Below are 12,182 nucleotides of genomic sequence, written 5' to 3'. Positions count from 1 at the left end.
ATGTTATTAAAATGTCTGAAAAATATTGATTAAATGTCTCAACAACAAAAAAAGATAATAAATGGTTGAAAAAATGTTGATAAAATGCCCGGGGGAAAAATATTAATAAAATATCAGAATAAATGTTGATAAATTTCAGAAAAATATTATTAAAATGTCCAAAAAAGTGCTAATGAATTGTCCAAAAAAAAAAAAAAAAGTTTTTCAAATATCTGAAAAAGTATTGATAGAATGTCTGGGGGGAATATATATATATATATATATATATATATATATATATATTAATTCAATATACATATTTGAAAAAATATTATTCAAATGTACAAAAAAAAAGTCTGTGAGGTGAAAATGCTCAATGGGGGTGCCTTCTTTGATTTCACCCACAATCCTGCATATTATATCTTAAATTTACCCTCCTTTTAATTAATTTTTGTCAAAATGAGTCAAGTTCTGCCACGTGAAAGTCCACATCATGTTAGCAAACCTGAAACTGTCCTTTTGTATTTTTCTTCAGGTAGCAAAATGTAGATGAACTTAACTCACTCTAATAACCATACTCCTACATAAAAGGTACCTGTGCATGGGATCACATATAGTGACTTTCGATGCTTGAATAAGAAAAAGATAAATGTAAAAAAAAAAAAGTTTTAAACTTATTTTGAATGAAGTTTTAAAAGTCTTAAAAAGCATTACATTTGAGTGTCTGATACCTGTAGACACCCTGTGTTATATTTGGTTGAGTTTATCTCTGTCTCATCTCTATCCATCATACTTAGAGCAGTATACCTTTTTTTTTTATAGTTAAAGGGATAGTTCAGATTTTTTTAAAGTAAGGTTGTATGAGGTACTTATCTAGATGTCAGTCTGCACGCCCCCCAGTTTGGAGAAGCAGGCTGGAGTCTGACATGGAAGCTAAGCAATGTACTGCTGTGAAGGGGTCAGCAAAGCATTTTTTTTACCCCCTAGAAACAGTCCCACCTGAAAAATGTCAGACTCCAGCCTGCTTCTCCAAACTGGAGGCGTGCTGACTGATAGACTGACTGACTGACTGTAATATGCCGTCTATGGATAAGTACCTCATACAACCCCACTTCAAAAAATCTGAACTATCCCTTTAAACATACAGCGGTAAGATAGAACACATGAATACAGCAGTAACATTAATCCAAAAACTTCATATATAATTGTGAAACACTGACATTTTACCGCACAGTGGGAACATTAACTTTTCATATTTTCAGTACATTTTGCTGATAATTGTGTTTTTTTTAACTTATGCATTATAATTTAAGATCCAGTCCACTAGGTGGCGATAATTCCAAGTATCCGACTTTGCCGCTTCACAATATAATCGACGAAAAAGACAAAGAAGCTTTGGACGCATGCGCAGTACCCAAGTAGCGAGAAGTAGCCAAGTAGACGTTAGCAGTGCAAAGTACGTGGCAGGAAACTTTCGACATGGAGGTAGCCGCGCTGTTCGCCCTGACGTTGTTACTGGGAGCACTGGTTATACTGGTCGCATTAGCGGTGGGCCGACGGAAAGAAGAAATACGAGAGGAAATAGAGCAGGCGGCGGAGTTTGCCGGTAAGAGCCTCACGAGCTAACGTAACTCTAGCTGGCTGTTGGAGAGGAGGGAGGGTGGTGAGTCACCAACTCTGTCACTGTCTCTGTGCTCTCTAACATTCATTCATTAATACATTCATTCATTAATAACGAGTGTGAAGGGTGCACCTGCTAGCTCATACTGACAGGCGGACTTTGCTGAATCTGTTAAGAAACTGAGGGAACTTTGAGCGACTGTCACCTGTCGTTAGCCAATCAGCAAAGGTTACACTGACGGACCAATGAGATGGCAGCTTTTGGCGTTCAATTTGGAGTAGGTGTCATTTAGTATGAAAGGTTTGATTGTACATGAAGAATAAATCACTGTACAACCTGACTTACTGCAGAGCAACAGTTCAATAAGGAGAGAAGAAGAAGTGGAGGCTTAGTTTCATAATGTGTGCAGATTGAACCAGGACCAGGTTCCTGTTTCAGTGTCAGGTGCACAATAATGACTCCAACAACCTGGAATTAACATACAGCATGTTGCCTTGCTAAACCATTCTACTTACCCTTTATTTGAGATACTGAAAAGGAACCTCCAAACACCAGGGGCCGTATTCTCAAAGCTTCCTAGAGTTGCCCCTAGTGACGATATTCTAAGAAAATTCCTTTAATTGTGACGTTTTCTTACAATTTCCCCTTAAAGTTAAGACTAGGTCCTTGTGAAGATAAGTTTCTTGGCCATTAAAAGAGCTCCTAAGAGAGACAAAGAGGTCAGAGAAATATTCTCCACTTGATGACAGTGAGTAAATGACATGCTACAGATTAGATCCTGCAGGGATAATATGTGTGGTTGATGTCATTAGAACACACACACATTTCCTACCTAACGCTATAACGCCAGAATTAAAATGATCACATAACTAAGATATTTGGAAAACTGGAAAAACACAACAGTGCAGCAGTCATCACTGCTGCACTGAGTCCGTCGCAGCCTTTCATCAGCAGAGTGATCACACTAACAATGACAATGCAGTCAGCAGTTAATTTCATTTCCACTGAGTCTCCACACCCTGCAGGGTCAATAAAGGGCAAGTCTGTGACAACCAATCATATCTGGTAAAAGAATGCACCATACCTCGCAACAGGGTCCACTGACACCTCCTCACTAAGGTAAACGGTCCTGTCCTGTTCTTGCTTAGAGTTGCTCTGAGAACTCTCCTAAATCACTCCTAAGCTAAGACTCCTTACTAAATATTTTTAGGCTCTCTGAGAGTGTTCTCAGAATATTTGTGAATACGGCCCCTGGGATTGTATTCACAAATATACTGAGAACACTCTCAAAAAGCTCCTAACTTAGTCCAAACATTTTTAAAGCCATAGTGTGTAGGAATTTCTCCCATTTAACGTTGAAATCATATATTGCATTCAAACTGATAGCGCACTCTAGCGCCTCACTGTTTCAAACGTGTATTGCAACAACGGTAGCGGCTGTGTACCAAAAAGCTATGATAACATTGATGAAACCATGTCATCCGATACTTCATGGAGTATTCATTCAGGCTCCTACACAGACACACACGACGCAAGTTGACAACCCCCTCCTCACCATGCTGGCTATGTTTACAACGTAGGACTGTTGGGGCGGGTGTAAATCGAAATAAACCAATCACGTCTTGTCTTTTGACAACTGACAGGTGGCTCAACCTCACACACCTCATCCCTCTTCTTGCATCACTGCGCTGCTAACAGCGGGAAAGGCTACTCCGATGTTGAACCTTTTTTTTTTTAATTCGCCGAAGGAAGGGCTGTATGTCCCTTACTGGCGGATGTATTCTCAAGATGGCGAAACGTTATGGAATCCCCCAGACGACTTACCTGCACAATGTACAAACAAATCCGAAATTCTCCTTTTATAAGAATAAGTCAAATTATTGGTAGAGGTAAAAATACACCAATGATGACATATTTATGAATGCTGACACCCATTTTTGCCAATAAACAACTGAAAATGTTACACAATGTCCCTTTAACAAGGAGTCTTAGTTTAGGAGTGATTTAGGAAAGTTCTCAGAGCAACTCTGAGCGAGGAAGGGACAGAAACTTTTATCTTAGTGAGGAGGTGTGTTGGTCCTGTTGCTCAGTATGACACTTTTTTAACAGATGTTTATTGGTTGTCTTTTTTGAGCCTGCAAAGTTTGGACACCAAGTGGAAATGAAATGAACTGCATCACAATATGAATCCGCTTTTATGTCTAGAACCTCCCGTCTACAAAGGGCTTGAGACGCGCCCTCGTTGAGGACTTGGCTCAGATTCCTTATCCTGAAGCCTCCTTAAGGAATCTTATCTTGTTTAATTTGGCGGTGGGAACCTCTTGCGAAATGCCTTTGCTAACGTCAACCTCTGCAGAATTCAAGCCGTGGACCTTCCACATGGAAGACCAGTGCTCTAACAATACAAGACTGTGAAAGCGTTGTCACTGTTAGTGTGATCACTCTGCTGATGGAAAGGTCATCACTGTTGCATTTTTCCAGTTTTCCAACTCTCTTAATGTTGTGATCATTTTATTTCTGGCGTTTGGTGTTAGGTGGGAAGTGTGTGCGTATCCCTAATGAGATCAACCATAAACATTTTCCCTGCAGGATCAAATCTGCCGCATTTCATTTACTCACTGTCATCCAGAATATGTCTCAGACCTCTTCGTCTTTCCACCCTTTTCTCCTCTTAAGCCTCTTAAAAGTCCTCCTCCCTGCTCCCAACAGTTTTCACCTTAGGAGATTTCTTCAGGGCTGAGATGCGCTGTGAGTTACTTTCATCTTAACATCCCCTATTGTACAACATTGTGTGGATATCGACTAAATGGAAGTTTGAATCATTTCATTCTTCTTTTTATTGGTTGAATGAATGGTTGTGTGTGTGTGTGTGTGTGTGTGTGTGTGTGTGTGTGTGTGTGTGTGTGTGTGTGTACATATACAAGAAATGTGACACTGGTTGCAGTGTACTTACAGCCACAAGGACGATTATTCATTCATTCATTCTTTATCTGTAACTGCTTATCCTGTTAAGGGTCGCGAGGGTGAGGGCAGGAGCCTATCACAGCTGACACTGAGTGAGAGGCGAGTATTTCATGGGCAGGTCACCAGACTGTCACAGGGCACCATGACAAGTAGAAAGATATAAACAGATATGCAGTCAAAGCTGAACAAAAACAGGTGTAAATCAGGGCTGCAGTTTACAATTTTTTTCATTGTCTCTGAAGTTAATTATTTTCTTGTTTAATCAAGGAGTCGTTTGGTCCATAAAATGTCAGAAAGTGAAGAAAAATGTCGATCAGTGTTTCACAGTCCAAGTAGACGTTCTCAAATGTCTTGTTTTGTCCACAATACAAAGATATTCAGTTTATTGTCATAGAGGAAGAAAGAAACAAGAAAATATTCACATTTAAAAAGATGGAATCAGCAAATTTTGACTTTTTCTTTCTTAAAAAATGACTTAAAACAATTAATCTATTATCAGAGAAGTTGGTGATGTATTATGTAGTTGAGAAAAAATGTATTCATCCCTGCAGTTCTAGTACAAATAAACAGGGAGTGATTATGTTCATACAAGTAGGTGGAAAAAATAGTTGTTCATATGAATATTTATAAAAAGTTAAACTGTTTCTGTAACAGAAGTTCAGTTTGTTCAGAATTTGCAAAAATGCACAAGGGATTTTTATAAAAACAGTGCATGCAGCATATGTTGAAATGATTATTATTTAATAAAATGATAATTACTACTTCAGAGCTCAGGGTTGCTGTAACAGATGCTACAGAATCCATCCATCTCCTTATTGCAGACTTTCTGCAAGAGTGACGAGACGAGAATCCTCAGATTTTAGTTGGTTTCGGTCCCATGATATTGATGTTGTAGTATTATAACCTCAAATGTTCTTTCATAATCCTAACTTTTGTCCCTCAGCTGAAGGCAGTGTGTCGAAGGGCCCAGCCGCATCCAAGAAACCGAAGCAGGAGAAGCAGCGCAGCCGTAAGGACAAAGCTTCTCAGCACACTTTCAGCCATCCACTCCTGGCAGCTTCACTGAAGGTAAACTGGAGCACACGGTGACACTGTAAACACACACACATTGTAAGAGTCTCTGAGCACCGCTGGGGTTGTTGTTCAATGGCATGTCTGTACTCATGAACACATCAGAGCTCCAAAAGGACTGTGTCTGATCGATGCATCAATTTTAGCTAGATGGTTAATAAAACCAGCAACTGAGAGTATTTGTGATGCGTTTTAAGGATTCAGTTGGAACCAATGATGCCTCACTTAACTTTAGGCTCCTTCTCCAGAGTCATTCTTTAAAGCATGTGTGTCTGTGTACTTCTCAGAGCCACAGTGCAAACGTGACATGCCTGGATTTCAGCAGTAATGGGAAATATCTGGCGTCGTGTGCTGACGACCGCACCGTCCGGATCTGGAGCACCAAAGACTTCCTGGAGCGAGAACACAAGTGTCTGAGGGCCAATGTGGAGCTGGATCACGCCACACTAGTCCGCTTCAGCCCGGACTCCAGGTCTCCCCCTCTCTTCTTTTTTATGCCACATTTCCACTGCATGGTTTGGCACGACGCTTCTCAACTCACTTTCGATGTCAGAGGCCTGTACCGTGAAGCCAGTTCATCATACCCAGGATACTGTCGGGTTATCTGGCTTAGAAAGTGAACCAGCTTTGAAGCACTGAAAACCCACAGTTAACCATGCAGTGACCTTCTTAACCCCAAATCCTGCTCCATAGTTCCATAGCTCAAGTCCTTTTCTTTGTTGTCTTCCACCTCAGATAGAAAGAGTAGATGGGATTCTCTGTTGATCACCATAGTGAGGCCACGTGAAACTAACATCATCTTCAATGAGACACTCGCCAACTCCTTTCATCACCATCCAAACAAATAAATGTCCGCACTTCATCGGTTGTACGGCAAAATGTATGTCGTGTGCAGCATAGTGATGTGGGCTGCCATTTTTTAAAAAGTGGATCGAGTGAATAAAAAATTGTGGTCGACCTGTATCCCGACAGTAGTGACAATTCTCTCTGACCAATCAGGGGTCTGCAGTGTTTTAACTCTACCTGCTAGTATCAGCTAACGGTACCAAAAAGGTACCAGGTCCTCTCTGCAACTTTTGCAAATGGAAAACCCCAAAATAAGGGAGTCCAGTTGAGCTGTGCTACACCATGCGCTGGACATTGGGCATTGCTGTACTTGTGCAGACCCTCACTGACATAAAGCATTCCTTACCTGCCCTCAAACCTTAATGATCAGAGCTACAAGCCTAAACCTAACCAAGTCCTTAAACCACTTCCTATACCTCAAGCAGCACTGAGAGATGAAGGAAAGTTTAGTGAGGTGATTATAGAAAGACCTGATTTGACTAAATTTGAACATCAACACAGTGAGTTAACCTCTGCATCCACTGCTTTGGTCTGGTGTCTTGTTCTTCCTCATATTAGCCTAATCCTTTTTCAAATTGGTTCATTCAACACACCCATACTGGATATAACTACAGCAGAAATCTGTACATGTCAAACAGAAATGTCACTCCTTCATGTTGAGGTAATTTTTAGGCATGTAATAATCTCACCATCTCATTTATCGACTCTCATCTTTTCACTGCAGGGCGTTTATCACCTGGTTGGCCAATGGAGACACCATCCGAATCTTTAAAATTATCAAAAAGGAGGACGGCACTTTCTCCTTCAAAGCCTCCTCTGAGGACTTCCCACAGAACCATAAGGCCCCCATCCTCAACATTGGCATCGCAGAGACGGGTACAGAACACACAAAATGTCTCAAGGTCATGTATGAATTTAAAGTTTTTGTTTGTATTATTATTGTTATTGTTATATGTTTGAAGCTGCAGTGCGGGGCTGTTGTCTCCCCCCTCTGGCAGAGAGAGTAATTACATAATTACCTATGCCTGCGGTTGAGGTCTCAGGATCTCCCTCGACCCATTTGTCATTGATCACTTTCTTTTTTTGACTTTAATCCCTTCTAAACACCAAGTTTCTTTTTTATTTAGGGCATTTATTTATTGAGGGTTTCACATGAGCAGAATTACTTCTGAGAAAGAAAATATCTTTAAAATGAAGCTGTGTGATAAAAGATGTTTTCAATAGAATTTGATAGATGTTCTAGTTTGTCTTCAAAGATGTGTAATTCAAAGATGGGCTGATTCAGTGTTTCTCCTCTGCAGGTAAGTTCATCATGAGCGCCTCCACCGACACCACGATCCATATCTGGGACCTGAAAGGAGAGGTGCTGGCCTCTATCAACACTAACCAGATGACCAATTCTTACGCTGCCATCTCACCGTGTGGCAGGTCAGTCCTCTCCACCCTTCATCACTGCAACCTTCCATTATACGGATCAAACAGGGGTCTCTCTCAGAAAACATATTCACTCCTCTTCAAGTTTTGTGTGGTTTATTGTCTCACAACATTGAAAACTGTCAGAATGAAAACAAACCTGCTTAGGGTCACTGAGCTTGAAAAGTGGACATTTTCTTATTTGAATTCTGTAATAAGGAGCTCAGTCCAGCCACAGTCGTGTCATCTGCGAACTTCACCATATGAATGCTGGGGTACCTCACAGAGCATCATATGTGAGGAGCGTGTACAGCAGGGGGCTCAGGACACATGCCTGTGGGGTGCCAGAAGTGGAAGATGAGACTGTTTTTGACTGAATAAGTCTGTATGCAGTGCTACCTGTGGACATGATTTTATAAACATATCGGTCCCTTCATTCAGGACGAGATCAGTTGGGATTGATTGATCAATTTGGAAACTTTTAGGTCAGTACTTCAGCTGTGAGAATGTCTGAAAGCCAAACCAGTTCGGTCAGAAGCCCTGGGCATCACATTTGATTTTGCATTTTCTGCCACAGGTCTGTGTTATATGTACATGGGCTAAACAAAGTCAGTGTCACTGAGCTGACTCACTGATTTGAACTTAATCCTTCAAATCAATTGTGTGTTGTGTCCATCTCTGTGCTCTCAGGTTTGTAGCATCATGCGGCTTCACTCCTGACGTGAAGGTGTGGGAGGTGTGCTTCGGGAAGGGAGGAGAGTTCAGAGAAGTGGCTCGAGCATTTGACCTGAAGGGACACTCTGCAGGAGTTCACGCCTTCGCCTTCTCCAATGACTCTCACAAGTAAGGACAGCTTTTCTGATCACAATACAACGCCAAAGAGGTGTCTCACTATGTGTTTACATGGACCCTAATATTCCACAATAATCAGAATAATAACCCGCTCAACATAAAAGTAACTCATGTAGAGACTGGCCTAATTTGGCCTGGAGGGGTGGTGTAAACATTTGATTATCTCTTCAATAGGAAAATTTTAGTCGCCTAACAACCATTTAAACCGTTAATAAGGTTGTTTCTCTCTGGTGGAAATAAATATATTCTTTGTGACTATTTAACCTATTTTTTATTTGACCTGTATTTTTATTAAACATGTAAAAACACAATATAGAACATTCCTTGACAACATCACAGAATATGTATGACAGTGCGAAAAAACAAAACAAAAAAAGCCATTGGGGCCCAGAAAGCTGAATAATAATAATGATTGAAAAATAAATAAATGGACAGTTAAGACATTACAGCATAGTATGGGGTTCCCCTCAGTTAGAGAGGTATCTTGCTGTAGGTGGCCACATCCTCACAAAGACATCAGACCTTAATTGTAATTGAGCAGTTAAAGCCTCCATTCCATACACCTCCCTCAGCTTCTGTTTCCACTGTGCCACTGTAGGTGGCTGTGGATTCATCCATTTTATTGTCACCATTTTCCTAGCAGTCATCAAGAGTATATGTAACAGGTGCTTTTGGTCTCTGGTGTACATGTCTTCAGGAGTTAGATCGAAAAGACACTGACTTGGGGTGAATAGTTAATCAATTTCCAGAACTTTATCTATCGCTCTCTTTACCCCCTTCCAAAAAGGAAGCATCATTGGGCAATCCCAAAATACGTGCGAGTGGTCGCCAACCATTCCACATTTTCTCCAACAGTATATTGCAGCTGGGTTATCTACAAATTTGGAAACCACCGAAGGCGTCTTAAAGAACCTTGTCTTCATCTTCCAATCAAACTCCTTCCACATGTTACTACTGTATTAGTACCCTTATGACATCCACTGCACATTGTTTCCCACTCTCCATCCTCAATTATAATATTTAACTTCAGCTCCCATTTATTTTAATATAAAAAGTATTGTCTGGTGTATCCAGTAACAGATTTCTGTATATATGAGAAACATGCTTTTTGTTGGGTAGCTGATGTTTAATTATATTAATTAAGTATGTTTCTACATTTGTTGGAGCATTTTTAATTCTATTCCAATCTTTATGGCTTGTGATGTAATGTCTAATCTGAAAATATCGGAACATATCACTTTGGGGTAGAAAGAATTTGTCTTGGAGATATGAGAATGGCTGTAAAACATTATCACAGAACAACTGGTCAATAACCCTTAGGTCTCTGCCTGGCCATCTCTTAAAAGTGATATCTGGTGTTGAGGCAGGGGAATCCAGATTTCCAGCAATCTGCATAGCCCTCCCTCTGCTGATTTTGACAGAGGATATTCATTAACTCAATAATATTTCGCACTCTGCTTGTGCTTTGTTTTTAATGCATAAATGTATTCCTTTGTTTTGAAACACTAGCCTTATGTAACGTTGTTGTTACAGCCTGAGTAGTCAGATCAATCGTTTATTGCTAATGTGCAACCACGGTTTGACTACTACAAAAATTGACTTCAGATCTCAGCACACTTCCCGTGGGCCTGATGTGAAGGCTCATCTTATTGGACCACTTTATTTAACGTCTGTGTAAACGGTTAATTGGAATCTCCTAATCAGAATGATTTCAATCAGATTGAAGGAATATTGTCCGTGTAACCACAGCTGGTGTTCTGACTTTAAAGATAGAGTTTGGCGTTTTGAGAAATGTGCCTATTTACTTTTTTTTCAGAGAGTAAGATGAGAAGATTGATATCTATCATGTCTGCATGCTAAATATATAAAATGGAGAACCAGCAGCTGAAAACCTTAGCTTTGCATAAAGTTTGGAAGCAGCCAGCTTGGCTCTGCCCAAAGTTAAAGAATATGTCTGTTAACACCTTTTTAAACCTTGTTATTAACGTTTTTAGACTTTGGCTTTTGCATATTTTACACAAACAAGACATAAATGTCTGTATGCTGATTGCAAATAAGTCAAATGTTTTCACACAGTCTTCGCACTCAGCATCTCTTGTTTTTGATACACAGTATGTGATTGTTTTCTTGTGTTGATCAGAATGGTGACCGTCTCTAAAGATGGAACGTGGAAGCTGTGGAATACAAATGTGGAGTACAAAAAGCAGCAGGACCCTTACCTCCTGAAGACAGTCCCCTGTGCGTCATCTGAAGGTAGCCGGGCGGCCTTGTCTCCAGACGGCCGTGTGGTGGCCATCAGCGATGGCTGTAACGTGGCTATGTACGATGCTACCAGCGGCCAGCTGGAGGAGGAGCTGCACGGCGTCCACAGCGAGGAGATCACCGACCTCAGATTTGACATTAACGGGCGCTTCTTGGCGTGCAGCGGAGACAAGGCCATCCGAGTGTTTCACAATGCCCCGGGTTACCGGGCGGCCATCAGAGACATGCAGGACATGCTGAAGAAGGCCCAAAATGAGGCAATGAAGCAGAGACTGCAGCAGCAGATCACAGAGGCTCAGAGCGCCTTGGACACTGTGCTGGCTGCTCCCGTTGACTGAAAGAGACCCAAGAAACTCCCCTCTGATTGTGAAAGTGTGACTCAACCTCAACTCTCTGTCTGCCACTAAATGATCTGGTCATGGAGAAATGGAGTTTGCATGCTGTTTTAATAAAGAGCGTCTTTTTATGGAAAGATAAAATGGTTTGAGTTCAGGTGTTTTTGTCCTGTTTCATATCCAGTAATGTCTGAAGTGTGATCTCTGCTGTGGCAGTTTTTATATTTGCCTTTTACAGCCCTTGATTTAAAGTCCTCCTTCACTCAGAAACATGTGTTTGGCTCATTGTTCCTTCACTCTGATGTTTGTGTTTCATTGTGCAGAAGGATTTGCGCAGAGTTTTAACATTTATCTGCTGAAGTTTATCTCAAATATCAGTTTAAAACATGTTTGTAAGAGCAGGAGTTGTGACAACAAGTTGGCAGTTCGGTTCTCAGTGAAATACACACACTATAGGAATTATTTAGGGCTGGCACGTTATCAGATTTTCACTACATAAAGAATTCACTATTATATCATCACAATTATAATGCTTTCATTCAAATTAATCTTTAACTGTTTATTAATATTTTTTTGGCATATGAATTATACTAAAAATATATATATATAATTATATGTATGTTTGAGAGGCCTGGCACTCTCAAAACGGATTGTATTAGTGCCTTAAATGATTGACTTATTAAAAACAGAATAATATAACTTTCTATGTTAATATATTACGTTAATGAGTTCTATGGAGATTGATTTGTCTCAATATTATTTGTTGAACAGATTGACTATCTGTTTTAATATGTAAACTGTAAATATAAAACACCTTCCACAAATATATATAAAAAAAA

The 12,182-nt window shown here is 40.3% G+C and overlaps 1 protein-coding gene across 1 annotated transcript; it reads left to right on the top strand.

Moving 5' to 3' along the window:
• Positions 1–1,385: 1,385 nt before the first annotated feature.
• Positions 1,386–11,613, top strand: tbl2 (transducin beta like 2). Its single transcript, XM_049592504.1, has 7 exons — positions 1,386–1,585; positions 5,508–5,632; positions 5,923–6,107; positions 7,206–7,357; positions 7,783–7,909; positions 8,585–8,737; positions 10,887–11,613. The coding sequence occupies exons 1-7, from the start codon at positions 1,459–1,461 to the stop codon at positions 11,344–11,346; spliced, it is 1,329 nt and encodes a 442-aa protein (XP_049448461.1). The 5' UTR covers positions 1,386–1,458; the 3' UTR covers positions 11,347–11,613.
• The last annotated feature ends 569 nt before the right edge of the window (positions 11,614–12,182 follow it).

This window comes from Epinephelus fuscoguttatus, linkage group LG12 (assembly GCF_011397635.1).
Source record: "Epinephelus fuscoguttatus linkage group LG12, E.fuscoguttatus.final_Chr_v1".
In the NCBI taxonomy this organism is placed as follows: domain Eukaryota; kingdom Metazoa; phylum Chordata; class Actinopteri; order Perciformes; family Serranidae; genus Epinephelus; species Epinephelus fuscoguttatus.
The sequence above is the reverse complement of the archived record's forward strand: the minus strand, read 5'-3'. Positions and strand labels throughout refer to the sequence as shown.